Source organism: Microcaecilia unicolor, chromosome 3 (genome assembly GCF_901765095.1).
Source record: "Microcaecilia unicolor chromosome 3, aMicUni1.1, whole genome shotgun sequence".
NCBI classification, from domain to species: domain Eukaryota; kingdom Metazoa; phylum Chordata; class Amphibia; order Gymnophiona; family Siphonopidae; genus Microcaecilia; species Microcaecilia unicolor.
In genome coordinates this window covers 504,028,839-504,048,313 of record NC_044033.1, presented here as the reverse complement: position 1 = coordinate 504,048,313, position 19,475 = coordinate 504,028,839, and the positions used below count along the sequence as shown (strand labels likewise).

At 44.4% G+C, this 19,475-nt stretch overlaps 1 protein-coding gene across 1 annotated transcript; it reads left to right on the top strand.

The window, feature by feature from the left end:
• The first annotated feature begins 6,601 nt into the window (after positions 1 to 6,601).
• PNRC1 (proline rich nuclear receptor coactivator 1) lies at positions 6,602 to 18,327 on the top strand. The gene is made up of 2 exons (XM_030199104.1): positions 6,602 to 7,289; positions 17,253 to 18,327. Exons 1-2 carry the CDS (start codon positions 6,837 to 6,839, stop codon positions 17,694 to 17,696), a joined length of 897 nt encoding a protein of 298 aa, XP_030054964.1. The 5' UTR covers positions 6,602 to 6,836; the 3' UTR covers positions 17,697 to 18,327.
• The last annotated feature ends 1,148 nt before the right edge of the window (positions 18,328 to 19,475 follow it).

The window sequence follows — 19,475 nt, the reverse complement described above, 5'->3', positions numbered from 1 at the left end:
TTCACTGGCCATATCTTTTCGAAGTGTTGACACGATTCAGGTTGCAAAGCTGGTTCTTTGAGGCCATACGAGTTCTTTACAATGCACCTCAGGCCATAGGAGCCAACTTTTTAAAATTATTGGGGGTGCTAAACCCAGTGGAAATAACCCTTCCCTGGACACATAGAAGGAATTTTCTCAATATTGAGGGTGCTCAAGCACCCACAGCACCCACAGAGTCGGCTCCTATGCCTCAGGCACATTTAATAGTGAATGGGACTTATTCCCCAACCTTTTCCATATTCCAAGGGATGAGACAGGGTTGCCCTCTGTTGCCTCTATTTTTAATTCTCTCACTAGAGACCTTGATCTGAACCCTTAACAATGATTCGAACATAGCTGGGGTTCAGGTCCAGTCCACTCACATCAAGGGCCTAGCCTTTGCAGACAATTTGCTAGTTGTGATATCTAATCCCCACAGCTTTTTGGGTGCTCTTTTGGGGCTGCTCGCGGAATATGGGCAGGTGTCTGCTTTCACACTAAATCTTGTCAAGTCTAAAGCCCTTTCGGTCACTGGAGGCGTTTGGGAAGACTGGGAGGGGAGGGGGGCTTTCCTCTTATATGGGAGGAGATACAGCTGAGGTACCTGGGGATCATCCTCCCAGCAGACCTATCTGCCCTGTATGCTAGTAACATTCTCCCACTTATGGAAGAGACTCACACAAAACTTGGGTTGTGGTGTTCCTACCTGTTATCTCTCTGGGGTAGAATAAGACTTTATAACATGATAATGGCCCCTAAGTGGTTTTATCTGTTTCAAATGGTGCCTTTGTTTTTAAGAGGTTGTGATGAGAGAAGGATGGAGCAGATTCTACAGCATCATCTATGGCAGAACAAGAAGCTGAGGCTGCTCTTAGGGTGTTGCAGACTCCCATTTGGCATGGAGGTATGGGCCTCCTAAATATCAAATACTTCTCAGTGGCAAGCCAGATGAGACACATCAATGATTGGTACTGGAACAATAATTTTTTTTAATTCTGCCAACTTGGAGACACAGCTGATCCCAGGGATCCACATCAGCAGCATACTACATGGTTTTGGCCACCCTGCTAAAGGGTATTTACAAGGATCATCTAATATACAAGGAAGGGAGAGAATCCTGGAAGTGGATGTCATCACTTCTCATTTTCATCAAATACAACCTCATATTTGACCTTTCCCTCCTGGACTGGGTGACAGTATATTCACGCATTGGCAGCAGAAGGGTATCCTTTATTTGCTACAATTTATTGATTAAGAAAGGAAACCAAAATCATTTTCTATGATTCAACAAGATTATCATGTGTCCCACTCAGACTGTTTTGCATATCTCCAGGCTCGACATTATGTACTCTTGATGGATTGGATAGCTCTCACAGAAGATGTCTAGGAGGTGCAGTTGGAGACGCTTACCTTAGGCTCACAATCAGTAGTACCTTTATGATTTCATTACAGGGCATTACTGGATAAGACTCCTGACGTTGCTTATGTTGCCCTTGCCCAAGAGTGGCTTGTGGAGTTGTGGCATCCGCTTACAGGAGTCCAATTGCAAGACTTTATCTTACACAACAAAGACTACACTGATTGTGTGTTGCGTAAGGAAACTCTATAAAAATTTGCTTTACACTTATACATATCGCCCCAGAGAGCTCGTAGGATGGGCTTTGATTCCACAGGACATTGCGTCTAGTGTAGATCCCCTGTAGCGCACTTCGGCCACATGTTCTGGGTGTGTCTGATTATACAGGAATTTTGGTTACACCTTTTAAAACATTTTGTTAAGCTGTGAACTCTCCATTACTGCTATTTGGAGCATACACATTGGGAATTCCAACAAGGCAGGGGAGCAATCAGTTTTTGAGGCGCTTGGTGCTGTCTGGTATTAAGGCCATTTTGCAGGCCTGGCACTCGGAAGATGGATCTACTCTCCAGCAGTGGCAAATTTTAATGATTCAGGACATGAGGATGAAACGCCTCCAAATCAAAGACATCTTCAGTGGTCCAGGACTCGTTTCAGGCCACATGGTCACTTTTCTGGGATACGCTATCTCCATGTGCGAAAAGCCGGTTGCTCAATCTGTAACAGGCTAGGGTTATACCTTTTGGTATAGGTGGTTCCTATTGGGGTGGGAGTGGATTGGGTAGGAGTGATAGCAATTTGTTTGCCTGTTTGATTCTTAAGTTTGTGCTCAACATGCTACTGTGCAGTTTTACTTTCTGGATCTATACATTTCTATGTGCATGTACTAGTTAATAAAAAAATTGAAACATAAATGTAACACTGGTCATTGGTAAGAAGTATTTTCCCATTTGACGAAAAATAGATACTTCTGCCCTTACATTTGTAGATTACTAAACAGAGCAGGGAAATTACGTAGGAATCTCTGGCCAGCAAAATTTCCTGTATGAACTAATCTGAAGCATAATTGAAACTGAACTTGCACAACTTCCCTTGTACTTTGGAAATTCCTGAAATATGATACCAGCCTTAGAGAAGCAAGGCTGTCTTTACCAATGCTGCTTTAAATAAAATAGCCTAGATCACATGTCTCTTATTAAAAACTGTTTAGCTTTAATAAGTATTCAGCAAATGTAAGAGCTGAGTAATAGGAGTATAATGTGACTACCTTGTTAGTTTTTAAATGTAGGTTTAATTAATTGCTTAGTAATGCGGCTCATTTTTTTTTTATTTTACTTTTATATTGCTTCTACATACTGCTTTCAAAATCAAGCAGCAAAACCAATGGATGAAACACTGAGAATCATTCATTTATCTACTGTATCTACAGTCTCACAGCCTCCACAATCAGGAACATTTCTATTTTTCAAATATAAAAATAAAACAAAACAAAAAACAGGATGATACATTTTTTTATTGGACTAACTTAATACATTTGTTGATTAGCTTTCAAAGGTAGTAGAGGGTAGGGTAGGTAAGGTAAGAAACAGGGAGAGCTGGGTGGGTGAGAACAGGGAGAAATGGATGGCTGATAAAAGGGTGATAGAGCGGTAGAATTTTATGGTTTGTAATGTGTCAAAATAGTTAATCATTTTGATTTCAAAGGTCTTACGTTTCTGGATCATCTTAAATTTTCCTTTTAGTATTCTCACCATAAAATCATGCAGTGTTCTGGTTTTGTAAAGTGCTGTTCCACAGAGGTGATATCCTGGTTGGCATTGTGATGTTTAATATGATGTCTGTGTACATTGATTCTTGTCTCTCCAATATAGCACCCTTCTTCACACTTTTTGCTTGAATGATATATACCACATTTGAAGATGAGCATGTGTAGGAACCCCTTGTGCTGAATGTTTTTTTCCATGTGAGTGACTATCAGGCTTGACGCGCAGGCCTGGAATCAGGTGAGGAACGTAACAGCAAATTAATCCGATGCATATTCATTGTGGGTATCCTGAAAATCTGACTGGCTAGATGTGTTCCGAGGACTGGGTTGAGAACCCCTGGCTTGAGGACATAGTGAATGCAGGCTGGATGGGCCAGTTGGCCTTCATCTACCATCATGTTGTACCAGCCACTCTGTGCAAGTTACACCCGTCTATGCCTTTAATAAGTTTGAAAGTCACTTAAGTTTTGCTTTGATTCCATCTACGTATAGCAGTGGCTCTCAACCCAGTCCTCGGAACAAACCAAACCAGTCTGGTTTTCAAGATATCCACCATGAATATGCATGCACTGCCTCCATTCTATCTCATTCATATTGATTAGATAGCCTGAAAACTGGGTTGGTGTGTCCGGAGGACTGGGTTGAGAACCTCTGTTATACAGCAAGGAGGTTTAATTAACACAGGACAGCATCACATGACAAGGCTGACGCTGTAGTCGCCATCTTGATACACTTAAACTAAAGCAAACTATTGGTCAGCAAGTACTGACTTCAGGTCATATAATGGGCCAAGCACACTCCCGCTGTCTCCTGTCAATTAAACCTCCTTGCTATATAGAGATCTTCTATGTTTTATCCCATACCTTTTTGAATTCTGTCACTGTTTTTGTACCCACCACCACTTTCAGGAGGGCATTCCAGGCGTCCACCACCAGAAGTATTTCCTGGTGTTGCTCTTATAGCTCCTTGCAGCTTTATTTCATGTCCTCTAGTTCTATGTTCCCTGCCTTTGAAAAAGATTTGCTTGTTAGTCCTAGGTTACTTAATTAAACGGTTACTATTTTTGCTGAGTATAAGCAGCACTGTAACTTTTCTTGATGTCCCCCATCCCGCTCTCTGTTGGAGTTCCTCAAGGGTCTGTCCTTGGACCCCTTCTCTTCTCAATCTACACCTCTTCCCTGGGTTCACTGATCTCATCTCATGGTTTCCAATATCATCTCTATGCTGATGACACCCAGCTCTATCTCTCCACACCTGACATCACTACGGAAACCCAGGCCAAAGTATCGGCCTGCTTATCTGACATTGCTGCCTGGATGTTCAACCGCCATCTGAAACTGAACATGGCCAAGGCCGAGCTCATTCTCTTTCCACCCAAACCCACTTCTTCTCTCCCTCCACTCTCTATCTCAGTTGATAACATCCTAATCCTCCCAGTCTCATCTGCCGGCAACCTCGGAGTCATCTTCGACTCCTCCCTCTCCTTCTCTGCGCATATCCAACAGTCAGCCAAGACCTGCCGCTTCTTTCTTTATAACATCAGCAAAATTCGCCCCTTCCTCTCTGAGCACACCACCTGAACTCTCATCCACTGCCTCATTACCTCTCACCTTGACTACTGTAACCTACTCCTCACTGGCCTCCCATTTAGCCATCTATCCCCCCTTCAATCCGTTCAGAACTCTGCTGCGCGTCTTATCTTCCGTCTGGACCGTTATACTCATATCACCCCTCTCCTCAAATCACTTCACTGGCTTCCGATCAGGTACTGCATACAGTTTAAGCTTCTCCTACCAACCTACAAATGCACTCGATCTGCAGCCCCTCATTACCTCTCTACCCTCATCTCCCCTTACGTTCCTACCCGAAACCTTCGCTCACAGGACAAATCCCTCCTCTCGGTACCCTTCTCCACCACCGCCAACTCCAGGCTCCGCCCTTTCTGCCTCGCCTCTCCCTATGCTTGGAATAAACTCCCTGAGCCCATACGCCAAGCCCCCTCCCTACCTATCTTCAAATCCCTACTCAAAACCCACCTCTTCAATGTCGCATTCGGCACCTAACCATTATACCTCTATTCAAGAAATCTAGACTGCCCCAACTTGACATTTCGTCCTTTAGATTGTAAGCTCCTTTGAGCAGGGACTATCCTTATTTGTAAAACTGTACAGCGCTGCATAACCCTAGTAGCGCTTTAGAAATGTTAAGTAACATAGTAACATAGTAAATGACGGCAGAAAAAGACCTGCATGGTCCATCCAGTCTGCCCAACAAGACAAACTCATATGTGCTACTTTTTGTGTATACCCTACTTTGATTTGTACCTGTCCTCTTCAGGGCACAGACCGTATAAGTCTGTCCAGCACTATCCCCGCCTCCCAACCACCAGCCCCGCCTCCCACCACTGGCTCTGGCACAGACCGTATAAGTCTGCCCAGGACTATCCTCGCCTCCCACCACCGGCTGGCTCTGCCACCCAATCTCGGCTAAGCTCCTTAGGATCCATTCCTTCTGAATAGGATTCCTTTATGTTTATCCCACGCGTGTTTGTAAGTAGTAAGTTATATAGTCCGGGGATGTAAGATGCAATCTTCTTTGTCTGGTGTTCCAATAAGGGAGCAAAAGGTCCTTTCACTGGAACTTTGTGCCCTACCGCACCTTTTGGTTACCCTCTTATCCCTCTCCTCAAGCAACGGATTGTCTTGAGCTGCTCCTAGTTGTGATTTATTTGTTACATTTATACCCCACATTTTCCCACCTATTTGCAACCTCAATGTGGCTTACAAAGTATTGTAAGGCGATTGCCATTACGGATGATAATAAATACAAGGTTGTGTTATGGTCACAGGTAGAAGTGTTTCAGGCGTCATGGGGTCAAGGATAATAAATTGTCCAGTACGATCATAGATTATCTTGTGTTGCTGGGTGTGGGGATTTATGTTGGATCGGTGGGATAAGCTTTCTTGAAGAGGTGGGTTTTCAATGATGTCGTGAAGTTTAGGTGGTCATGCATTGTTTTCACTGCATATGGGAGTCCATTCCATAGTAGTGTGGGCTTATGTAGGGGAAGCTAGATACGTGAGTTGTTTTGTATTTTAGCCCTTTACAGTTTGGGTAATGTAAGTTTGATCCGAGTCTGATGATATTTAACATCTTTCTTATTTGTTTGTGGACTAACAATACTTCTCTTCCCATACTTCTTGTTAGTGAACAGATGGTTCCCCGTTTGAACCAAAAAGAAAGAATTCCATATCACCCTTAACAATCCATTATTACCGCATCCTCCTGGTAAGAGAGCAGTAGTTAGTTAGTTAGTCTCCCTCCCCCCCCCCCTCACTCCTACGCTTCGAATCAGATACCAACAGCTTTCGCGTTCCCTGTGAAGGGGAGGAGACAGTGAAGGCCACGCCTCTTCGCTACTGCGCATGTATATGAGGAAACAAAAGAGGGGGCGCGGTACTTACTACGTTCTCTCACTCAGATTCCAGCAACAAAAACAATCGCGTCCAGCTGCTTTTTGTTTCCGCTTACCGGACGCCATTTTTCTCCAGAAAAACACCACTTTATCCGCTACCGAACCTGCAGAGAGCGAATAGTTGGGCCGTTCTCTTGGCAGAAACCGACGGCCACGGCCGTGGCTGTAGTACCCCGGAGGGGGGAGGCGGAGCGCAACACAAGAACGTTGGGCTCCCGATGGTGACCGGCACAGCGCCCCTGTTCACCCGGGCACCGATGACCGGGGACTGGGGAAAAGAGCAACCGCCGCAAGCGCTATTACATCGGCTTCTCGGGGATGGCATAGGCGAGGAAAGAGGAGGCAGCAGCGACTGCCCTAAAAGATCCGGGCTGGCGCTGAAGAAAGCTCGGCGGCGGAGGAAGAAAGGCAAACGGCCCCCCGCGGGATTGTTGCCGGCGCGTTACCATTGTCACCCGCTGCACCAACACCGCCCGAGTCTGGCCAAGAGGAGCAACCTGGAGCCGGCGCAGAGCGGCTCGCAGCCCCGCGCCAACAAGACGGTCGCTAACGGGGGCGAGCACATCTCCCCCAGGGCGAGTGGGGAGCAAGCGGCCGTTGGCTCTGCTGCTGATCTAGATGAAGTCACAGCAGCGCCCCGAGCCGCGCAGTATAAGCAGCTGAGGAAAGAGGTAAGTGCGAAATAATCCCTAAACCACCCGATTCTTCAACTTTGTTTACGTTTATAAAACTTGAAACCCACTGAAATTGGCTTTAATACACGCACGATCCCAACTGTAGAACCCATAAACCCGACTGTCACTATTCCGCAGGGTGACCCTAACGGGAGTATTCCGTTAATCGTATGCCCTCCTCTCCCGGGAAGAACGACGCCGTCACAGTTGACAAACAGAACGTTGGCAGTAGTATGCGCACAGGTGGGAGGGGGGAAATTCAACAGTACCAGCACGGTAAACAAATATGGGGGGGGGGGGTTGGGGTAGCGGACTAAAGTGTGAAAAGATCAAATAGCAACTTTTTTTTTATTGCGCTGTTGAGTATCCCAGAGCTTTGGGGGGGGGGGGGGGGTTGTTCGGCAAGCTGATTGGTTCGACGTAAGCAACCAATAGGAAGAGCAGCAGCGCCCAGCAACAGAACGGAATTAGAATGGTGGCGGCGTTCCAGGTGCCTTTTTTTTTTTTTAGGGGGCGGGGCCCGCTGTGGCGGCGCTATTGTTTTGCCTGCCTGGGTCGCGAGGTAAGGGTCAGGGAGCAGCAGATTCGGAATGTGGCTTTCCGAAAAGTAACCAGTGGAGTGTGGAAGTGGCAAAGGGACGGGAGTGTTGTGTTTTTTTTGTCACGCACTTTCCCCAGTAGACTTAGGTTTGGGTTGTTCGGTTCTCGAGGATCGGTGTGCCAAACACTTTTGTTTCGAGATCGCGCGTCCACGACTATGTTTGCTGCTCTCTGGTAGTAGCACTGTCAGTTTTTCTTGGTTGACACCAATTTTGTTAAACATAGTCCTATTAAGCTTTTGAAAGAGCTTATGGAAGAAGGCATATAACTGGGAATGGTGTTAGCCAGCCAAAGTGTTACATCAAGTCTCTTTATATTCTGGCTTCTCGTATTTTTACTGTTTATTTAAACGTCAGCATGGTATTTCTTTGGCCATGGATGCTATTTGTGACATTTGATTTGTTACCCCGCCTCCCTCAAAGTGGACGTGAAAGGAGTCTTTTTGGTATCAGCAGCTGAAAGTTGACACTGCACTTGTGTATAGCCTTGTCTTACTGTCATAATTATTAGGTGTGAGCCTGATGACAGTGTTTAATGTGCTAGAAGACTAAGTTCCAGATACACAAAACTTAATGAGCCAGCAACCTTCTTCCCGGTAGAACGAGAGGACATGAAATGAGATTGAAGGGGGGCAGACTCAGGAAAGATGTCAGGAAGTATTTCTTCACGGAGAGGGTGGTGAACGCTTGGAATGCCCTCCCGCGGGAGGTGGTGGAGATGAAAACGGTAATGGAATTCAAGCATGCGTGGGACAGGCATAAAGGAATCCTGTGCAGAAGGAATGGATCCACAGAAGCTTAGCTGAAATTGGGTGGCGGGGGGAAGAGGGGTTGGTGGTTGAGAGGCTAGGATGGGGGAGGGCAGACTTATACGGGGTCTGTGCCGGAGCCGGTGATGGGAGGCGGGACTGGTGGTTGGGAGGCGGGAAATACTGCTGCACAGACTTATATGGTCTGTGCCCTGAAAAAGACAGGTACAAATCAAGGTAAGGTATACACATGAGTTTATCATGGGCAGACTAGATGGACCGTGCAGGTCTTTTTCTGCCGTCATCTACTATGTTACTATGTTATGCCGCTTCTAGCCGGTTTAGTGAGCACAGAGTTAGGCGAGACATGTAGCAGCTAGTGAAAATTAAATGCTAAGTTATTATAATAAGCTATTTATTATTCAGATGTGCATTTTGATTGATGCACAGAAAGGATCACCTACCTTAACGATGAAATTTTTACTGGTGGTCAGGAGCTGCTGGTACTACTATTTCCTTCCCATTACCACTGAAATAGCAGCTGCCGGTTGGCTGAGGAGAGCTGCAGCACCTGTAGAGCCTGCCCCTCTTCCGCTCGCCAAGCATGCATGCAGTCAGTCAGCCCTTTGCTCTCTTCTTGCCTTGCTTTCCCTGCCTGTACTGCTGCAGAAGGTCTGGCAGCAATTTAAAAAAAAAAGTTTGAAAACAAAAAAAAAAAGCTACACACTGCTTTCATACATGCAGTTTGTATGCGTGTATGAAAGTTAGTTCACTGCATTGTCAAAAATATCACACTGCTGCATTGGCAGTGAAAGATTTCCCTCTCCCTGTATATGAGGGAGACATTTAAAACCAAAAAAATAGCCAACCAAGAACCCCAAGTGTTACCTGGTTTAGGGCACCCTTGGCCTGTGCACCTGGCACAGCAGGATCTCTACTAGAGAGCCTCCATAATGATGGATTGGACCCCACCCGGACTAATTAACCATTTGCTGTGATGTGGCTTGGGGAGGCAGTACCTGAAGAGTTGCCTTATTTGGCAGACTGACCCTTAGTGGTGGGTCCTGATGATCTTGCTAGGGGACAGGTGCTTCCATTTTCCAGGGTGTCTGCAGTGAGGGAAGGATCCCACCCAAAATTCTACAGGAAACAAAACACATCTTGGAATCCCTATGGATTGAAATTCCATGTGTAAAGGGGAAAAGGATAGTGATAGGAGTGTACTACCATCTGCCAGAATGAACAGACTGATGTAGAAATGTTATTGGAACTTAGGCAGGCTAACAAACTAGGCAACACGATAATAATGGATGATTTCAATTACCCTGATATTGACTGGGTAAATGTAACAGCAGGGAATGCTAGGGAGGTAAAATTTGACGAAATCAAGGACTGCTTTATGGAGCAGCTGGTACAGGAGCTGACGAGAGAAGGAAAAATTCTAGACCTAGTCCTTAGTGGAACGCATGATCTGGTGCAGGAGGTGGTGGGGCCACTTGATAACAGTGATCATAATATGATCAGATTTGATATTAGCTTCCGAGTAAGTATAAACAGGAAATCCAATATATTAGCGTTTAACTTTCAAAAAGGAGACTATGATAAAATGGTGAAAAAGAGGAGCAGCTGCGAGGGTCAAAAATTTACATCAGGCATGGATACTGTTGAAAAATACCATCCTGGAAGCCAAGGCCAAATATATTCCTTGTATTAAAAAAGGAGGGAGGAAGACCAAACGACAGCCGGCATGGTTAAAAAGTGAGGTGAAGGAAGCTATTAGAGCAACCCTAGTTCACAAAATCATTCACAGAGATGCCCCAGCCTACATGTCAGACCTGATAGACTTAACACCCAGGAATGCTAAAAAATCATCCCGCACATTTCCTCAAGCTTCACTTCCCCAACTGTAAAGGTCTAAAATACAAACTAACGCATGCGTCATCCTTTTCCTACTTGAGCACACAATTCTGGAACGACCTGCCACGCAGCTTGAAAACGATTTACGAATTAACTAACTTCCGCAAACTACTGAAGACTCATCTCTTTAACAAGGCGTACCACAAAGATCAACAAATGTGAATCCCTACACATATATCCAGAATTGTCTTACAACATTTGCTTATTACTCTACTATCAAGTTTCATCACTATCATAGTACCCAAGATCCTTATGTTATACAGCGAAAGCTACATACCTGTAGAAGGTATTCTCCGAGGACAGCAGGCTGATTGTTCTCACTGATGGGTGACGTCCACGGCAGCCCCTTCAATCGGAGATCTTCTCTAGCAAAGACGTTTGCTAGCCCTCGTGCGCGCACGCACACCGCGCATGCGCGACCGTCTTCCCATCCGAACTCGCTTGTGTTCGTCAGTCCAGTAAATAACAAAGACAAAGGAAGACACAACTCCAAAGGGGAGGCAGGCGGGTTGGTGAGAACAATCAGCCTGCTGTCCTCTGAGAATACCTTCTACAGGTATGTAGCTTTCGCTTTCTCCAAGGACAAGCAGGCTGCTTGTTCTCACTGATGGAGTATCCCTAGCCCCCAGGCTCACTCAAAACAACAAACATGGTCAATTGGGCCTCGCAACGGCGAGGACATAACTGAGATTGACCTAACTTAACCAACTAACTGAGAGTGCAGCCTGGAACAGAATAAAAATGGGCCTAGGGGGGTGGAGTTGGATTCTAAACCCTGAACAGGTTCTGCAGCACAGACTGCCCGAACCGACTGTCGCGTCGGGTATCCTGCTGTAGGCAGTAATACGATGTGAATGTGTAGACAGATGACCACGTCGCAGCCTTGCAAATCTCTTCGATAGTGGCTGACTTCAAGTGGACCACTGACGCTGCCAATGGCTGTAACACTATGAGCCGTGACATGACCCTCAAGAGTCAGCCTAGACTGGGCGTAAGCGAAGGAGATGCAATCTGCTAACCAATTAGAGATGGTGCGTTTCCCGACAGCCACTCCCCTTCTGTTGGGATCAAAAGAAACAAACAATTGGGCGGACTGTCTGTGGGGCTGTGTCCGCTCCAGATAGAAGGCCAATGCTCTCTTGCAGTCCAATGTGTGTAGTTGACGTTCAGCAGGGCGGGTATGCGGATGGGGGAAGAATGTTGGCAAGATAATCGACTGGTTCAGATGGAACTCCGACACCACCTTTGGCAAAAACTTAGGGTGAGTGCGGAGGACTACTGTATTATGAGAGCCAGGGACCGGAGGTTGGGATGCAGAAGCGCCCCCTCATTCTGAGTAATGAGGGTCAGAAAATACTCCAATCTCCGCGGTTCTTCAGAAGACAATTCCAGAAGAAGAGGGTACCATTTCTGACGTGACCAAAAGGGAGCGATCAGGATCATGGTGCCTCGATCCTGCTTGAGTTTCAGCAAAGTCTTCCCCACTAAAGGTATGGAAGGATAGGCATACAGGAGGCCCTCCCCCCAGTGCAGGAGGAAGGCATCCGACGCTAGACTGCTGTGGGCCTGAAGTCGAACAGAATTGAGGGACCTTGTGATTGACTTGAGCGGTGAAGAGATCCACCAAGGGTGTGCCCCACACTTGGAAGATCTTGCGTACCACTCGAGAATTGAGTGACCACTCGTGAGGTTGCATGATCCTGCTCAATCTGTCGGCCAGGCTGTTTATGCCTGCCAGATACGTGGCTTGAAGAAACATGCCGTTCCGGCGAGCCCAAAGCCACATTCTGACAGCCTCCTGACACAGGGGGTGAGATCCGGTGCCCCCCTGCTTGTTGATATAGTACAACCTGATTGTCTGTCTGAATTAGAATAATTTGATGGAACAGCCGATCTCTGAAGGCCTTTACAGCGTTCCAGACTGCTCGTAACTCCAGGAGGAGGGACCAACTCCCTTGGGTGTGAAGCCCATCTACATGAGCGCCCCACCCCAGGAGAGACGCATCCGTTGTCAGCACCTTTTCAGGCTGAGGAATTTGGAAAGGATGTCCCAGAGTCAAATTGGACCGAATTGTCCACCAACTGAGGGACTGAAGAAAACTCGTGGACAGCAGGACTACGTCCTCTAGGTCCCCAGCAGCTTGGTACCACTGAGACGCTAGGGTCCATTGAGCTGATCTCATGTGGAGGCGGGCCATAGGAGTCAAATGCACTGTGGAGGCCATCTGCCGAGCTGTGATCTGCTGAGACGCTCGTACCCAAGAAACAAGGGACAGAAGATTGTCAGTCCTCGCTTCCGGGGGGGTAGGCATGAGCTGTCTGAGAATCCAGCAGAGCCCCTATGAATTCGAGTTTCTGAACAGGAAGAAGGTGGGACAAACCCTAGTAGCTCCAGGAGTCGAATAGTCATCTGCATGGACTGTAGAGCTCCTGCCTCGGAGGTGTTCTTCACCAGCCAATCATCGAGGTAAGGGAACATGTGCACTCCCAGTCTGCTGTTTAATGTGAGCAAGTGATGCATGTGGGAAAGAGGAACCCGAACTATAGTTACGTAATGCAAGGTTCCACGTTACGAGTCACCGACCAAGAAAGGGATCTCAGCGTTGTCGTTGATACTTTGAAACCCTCTACTCAGTGTGCTGCGGTGGCTAAGAAAGCAAATAGAATGTTAGGTGTTATTAGGAAAGGAATGGAAAACAAAAGTGAGGATGTTATTATGCCTTTGTGACCAAACCTCGAATATTGTGTTCAGTTCTGGTCACCACATCTCAAAAAAAGAAGGGTGATGAAAATGATAAAGGGGGTGGGATGACTTCCCTATGAGGAAAGGCTGAAGCATCTAGGGCTCTTCAGCTTGGGTAGATGTGAATCATTTGTTTACTCTTTCCAAAAATACTAGGACTAGGGGGGGGTGCGATGAAGCTACAAAGTAGTAAATTTAATACGAATCGGTGTTTCTTCACTCATCGTGTAATTAACTCTGGAATTCTTTGCCAGAGAATGTGGTAAAGGCGGTTATTTTAACGGGGTTTAAAAAAAAGGTCTAGATGGCTAGGTTCATAGACCATTATTAAATTCTGGGATAAGCAGCATAAAATGTATTGAACTTTTTCGGGATCTTGCCAGGTATTTGTGTCCTGGATAGGCCACTGTTGGAAACAGGATGCTGGTCTTGATGGACCTTTGGTCTGCCCTAGTGTGACAATACTTATGATTGAGAACAGGAGATGGCATGACTTCAAAAAGTTGAAGCCACTTATGTTAGTCTGTTTTCCCTTCCCCGTGCAGCCGTCCTTCTGTGTACACTCAAAACAAAGCAAACAAACCTATGAGCTGCTGCGTCCACGTTGTCATTCTTTATTATTGGTAGCATTTTAATTTAATCTCGCTTATATTTTCAAACATGCCAGCTTGTGCAGCATACAGATTTATACAGAGGAAGTATAATATAACTTTTCAAAAGGTAGAGTAGTAATTTGTTAATTTTAATAATCAGTGTGTCGTGGAGGGGCTGGTTATGATCCTTTTACACTCAGCGGCTGAAAACAATGGGAAACACGACCCGGCTATGTTTCGGCACATGTGCCTTCTTCAGGGGTAAAGACCCATGTGTAGAAATATCAGGCGTTAAGAAGTGGAATCAAAAATTGGTTCTATAGTCAATAAATCCTGGTTTGCAACTTAAGCAAAGCTCAGTGAGTTAAATAACTATCGGAAAGAACTGCAAGGCACAGTGCGTCTCACACCATGCCTAGATCAAAAGAGAGAGATGGTTTTTGGGAACTTGCTCCTTTTGTTTGTTTTTTTTAACTTTAAATTTTTATTGAGTCTTTTGAAATATCTTTAAACATTTGTATCAATAAGACCATACAATATACATCCATTTATGTTTCCATTTCTTCTCAAAGTCTCAACATATTGACTGTCCAATTAACTTATATAACCAACATTGACACATCTTGTTAATTACACACATGTCTCAAACATTAACACATCTTGCTGATTACAAGCATATCTCAAAATACAATCCCTCCAACCTTGTTCCTCTCTATATTGTCCCCAATTTTACTTTTCGCCTGCCTGTCACAGGTGGTGGGATCAATCTTGCCCCCTATCATTTCTCTATCCCCCCCCCTAACCCCTCTACCCATCCCCCCTCCCTGGAATGCAACCTCAACCCCTTAAAGTCTCTCAATCATTTGTTGAAGTCTTGCCCATCCCCTTTTACGACAGAGTTCACCCTCCCTTCTATATACTGTTAACCATATGCCACAAAAGTCTCACTTTGACCTTCCAATCCCTAATACTTGGGGGATCTACTGAATTCCAACAGCGTGCGATAAGACACTTAGCCGCTGCTAAACCCCACCGCATCAGTTTACTCTTCTCCCACACCTCTCGCTCATTATACAATCCCAATAAACACTGTCGTGGTCCACACACCAGTGAAACTCCCATAGTTCTGACCAGCGCTTTCATCACTGCCAGAATACTACCACCCCCTCACAAGTCCACCACACATGGAGAAATGTCCCTCTCTGTTTTTCACACCTCCAGCATACATCTAATACTCCTGAGTACATCTTCTTTGGTCTCTCTCGTGTGTAATACCATCGTGTTAGTACTTTATACATATTTTCCTGTATTAACACACAAACCAATGCTTTTTGTACTTCCCCACAGATATCTTCCCACTCCCGTGCTGTAAATTGACATTGCAGATCACTTTCCCAAGCTTCCTGAAATGGGTATTTTTTTTTTTCATCATCCCCTTGAATAAACCTGTATATCACTGAAATGGGTTTTGGAACTCTCCCCAATAATTTCCACAGATTCTCTAGACTTTCCTTCTTCCTTGGATGTCCCCTCCTCCACCCCTCTTTATCTATAAAATGTTTTAGTTGCATGTATGCAAATCTCTCTCCCGCAGGGATCCCATATCTAGTGCACACCTCCTCGAAGCTACACATGCCACTCCTATGCAGCACGTCTCGGAATTTCTCCACTCCCTTCTGTTCCCATCTTGCAAGTATAGCATTTTCCCTACCCACCCCAAACCTAGGTTCCCACCTGATAGAGGCCATTGAGGATACTCCTCCTTTCCGACCCCCACCTTTTCCTTATCTTCCCCCATAGTTCTAATAAATGCCTAAGATATGGGCTATGTTCCCCCTGTTGCCCTTTCCCTGTTATCTCTGTCATCCACATCAATGATCTCAAGCTCCGTTGTGGCCAATATGACTGTTCCACCTGAACCGCCGGTTTCTCTGTCCCCCTGTCCCAGTCTAAAATCATCCTTATTTGGGCTCCCCAGTAATACCACTCGAGATTTGGAACTGCTCTCCCCCCCCCCCCCCCCCCATCTCTCCCCACAATATTCTTTGTGCTACTTGCTCCTTTTGTTTTGTGGAATGCAGTGGTATATTTTAAAAATGCGTGTATTGTTTATCACTACTATTTAAAAGAAAGATACTAAATAATGAGGGCAGAGCTACCTTCATGCAGAAGTCCAGAGTCTGTCTAAATGTGTCAACATTTTCCAGTTCTGTGATTATGTATTTCTTCGAATCAGTTTTTAACAGCATTTTCTCAGTTACTACCCAAATGTGAACACAATTATAATTTTTAGATGTTGGCTGAATTCTATTCTGTTTTGCTGTATTTCCAGTTTTGACACAGCATGTCATCACAAGGACAAAATATAAGAAAACCAGTGGACTGTATTAGGGGCTTATAGCCTATTTAGTTATGTTTAAACAAATGAGAGATCCTGCATGAAAGAAAATATTTTTATTATTTTGACTGAAGAAAACCAATTGTCCCTGAAACATGCTCAAAACAGAATAATTCATTTGTACAAAACAGATGAGGTGAAGATGTGATTCCATGTGCCCATCAGTAACATAGTAGATGACGGCAGAAAAACACCTGCACGGTCCATCTAGTCTGCCCAACAAGATAAACTCATATGTGCTACTTTTTGTGTATACCCTACCTTGATTTGTATCTACCATTAGTGAACAGGATATCCTCACTGAAATTTGGCCACACATTACTGTATTGTTTAAAACAGTGTAGAAAAATGAGCACAAAATACAGCCTTTAGTGCTGTTTCCACCAGCTACAGTAAGTTTTGAAGCTGTTTTAGTGATACTCAAGTTTTGATTTCATGATATTTATGGAAAGCTGTCAAGTAAGTAAAAAAAAAACAAAACCCAAATCTTTTGTTCTCCACCTTTTAAGGCACTGCCTATTCAACTGGAACAGCTTTTGACTTTATGGGCCAATCATAGGCAGTCCATTATTTCGAATAGTCTTTTACTTTCAATAGCGTTTGCTATTGTTTTGGGTGTACTTGTGACTCAGCCTACTGCCAGCAAGCTACGCCTACTGGCTTCAAATGGGCTAGATAGCTTCGTACAAGTTCCTGTTCTCAGTCTAACCGCCTTAATCCCACCAGATGCCTCTCTGGACCAGTATAATTACTAAGGGTAGTAGGAGAGGGAGGGGGGGGTTGGTTTTAGAAACATCGTGATCTCTCTGGTCTAGGGGGGGGGGGGGGGGCTGGTACTGTAAGCTAGGGGACCAGAGTGTGATTCCTTGACTGAATAAAGATTGGTGGGTGGTGGTTTTTTTTATTTTGTGGGAGAAAAGATAAAGCTTTAAACTTTTTTTCCTTTTTTTGTGGTGTGCAGGTATTAAAAGCAAAGATGGGAAAATTGGAAAAGATGACCGTTTCCCACAGTCAAGCTGGTTACAGTATACAGAGATGTGAACAACCAAACTTTCACAAACAGAAAACCAAATGTTGTATGCCTCTAATTAAAATTACATCAGCAAAAGGGAATGAAAACTGTTGGCAGAATACAATGACACTTAACGTGCTTCAGAACCAGGAGAAAAAACCTTTAAATAATACAGAAAATTTCCTGAATATAAAGCTTAAAAATGCAGTTTTTCTGCCTGAAACAGGACATAAAGAAAAGAACTATGCTGGAGCAAAATTTAGTGATCCACCATCTCCTAGTGTTCTTCCTAAGCCTCCCAGTCATTGGGTAGGAAGTACCACGCAGCATTCTGATCAGTCCAGGGAGCTGATGGCAGTCCACCTGAAAACTCTTTTAAAGGTCCAAGCATAACCTATCTGCTTTTATAGGTATCATTTTTCAAATGTTACTACTTTTAAAAAACCCTCCATTTGGAAATTGACCTGTAGAATCAAGCACTATGAATCTGGAGGGGTTTTTTTTTTTTTTTGCTTGTAAACTAAGACCAGTTATGTATTATTTTTTATAGTTGTGTAAATACTGTAAATGATGTAATGTGTAAATTGTTCATATGTTGAGAATTTTTTAGTTTTGTTATTAAAAAAAAATGTATTTTGTTGTGCTTTGGAAGAAGGTGATAGTGTGATTGTAATGAACAGGACTGATGAGCCTGTAGCGATACACCTAAAGTGACTGATTTTTGCACATCCTACCACGTTATTTCAAGAATGAGATTTAAATGTGAGCACTGCAGACAGCTGCAACTTGTTGCACAATCAAGGTAAAAGTTGATGGAGCAGCATGTCTCAATTAAGAAAACAAGTGAAGCACTGAAGTGAAAATTGTGTGACATTTCTGAAACAGTACTTAATCTTTCTATGTCTTCACATTTTTTAACAATGTGACAAGGTTATAAACTTAAGGACTGGATGTACTCAACTTGAGGCTGATTTTTTTTCCATCAAATATTCCAAGTCTAATTGTCATAATATTAAAAAAAAAACAAACAAACAAACAACCCCCCCACTTAAGAATAAGTACAAATTCCCATTATTGAATTGGCTACCACTAAATAAAAACATAATTGGACTTCCCTTAAATCTGTGTGTTGTGCTTGTGTGTACTGATAAGTACTCTCTTTGGAATGATTTACTTTGTTAAGGTATTTCATAGAGTGATAAATACTAATGGGCCTAGAACAATACTTCAGAAAGGTATAAAAAGTTGGTGTCCCTACTACTTTACAGGCAAGCTCTCTATGCAGAAACACCTCTTATTTAACTTATTAAAAGGGCCATTCTGTGTCAAACTATAGTCTGTTAAGTTCAGCATCCTGTGATTGCTTATATAAATGCATTAGGGTGCTTTTCTCTCCCCCCCCCCCCCCCAAGGAACTTGGTGCATGTTTTATACCTCATGTGCTGTAGCCCATGACAATGATCTTCCTCCTTCCACCACCAGACCTAAACCCTTTCTCTCACCAAAATCCCATTCCTTTTCTTTGTGGGTGGGCGGCACCATCCACCTGCTTATTTTTTTTGGAGTAGCTATCATCTATTCCCCCCCCCCCAAAAAAAAAGGTAGTGTATATCTCATGCATATTCATTGCAGATTTCATGAAAATCTAACTGGCACGGGGCTACTCCTGGACTAACTTGAGACATGCTGCCATAGTGCATTACTCAGTACAATTTTTGTAGGAAGGTATGCTGTGAATATGCCACTTAAACTCTCGAGTGGTTGTATGCATTTTGAATTAGTTTGAGTTGGTGTCAACTCTTGTGGTTTGAACAATGTATGGGGCATTACCATAGCCTAGCCATGATATTACAGCATTGGATCACTCTTAAGACTCAGCCTCTTGGTATATGGAGAGAAAGACTGTGTAGTTGCCACAGAACTCTTGCTTACATATAGTCCACAGAGCTGAAGGCTGCCTGCATAATCCAGCAACACTGGTAGCAAAGTGGATCCCTTCTGTGGAGATAGTTAAGAACTGTCTCTGTTCCATAATGTCTGAAGCTACATTGATATGAGTCTAGTCAGTTCCTTTCATTTAGCCAGTTAACGTTGAATGTGGATTGTTCTGTAAGTTTTCAGAGGAAAGTGATATTAGGTATGGGCTGGTACTTTACCAGCTTGTCCTGGTTA

Excerpts from the sequence above, each read along its gene's own strand:
- PNRC1 (XM_030199104.1), top strand. The coding sequence starts at position 6,837 with ATGGTGACCGGCACAGCGCCCCTGTTCACCCGGGCACCGATGACCGGG. Across the intron at positions 7,290-17,252 it reads ATAAGCAGCTGAGGAAAGAG|GTATTAAAAGCAAAGATGGG; the intron begins GTAAGTGCGAAA and ends TGTGGTGTGCAG.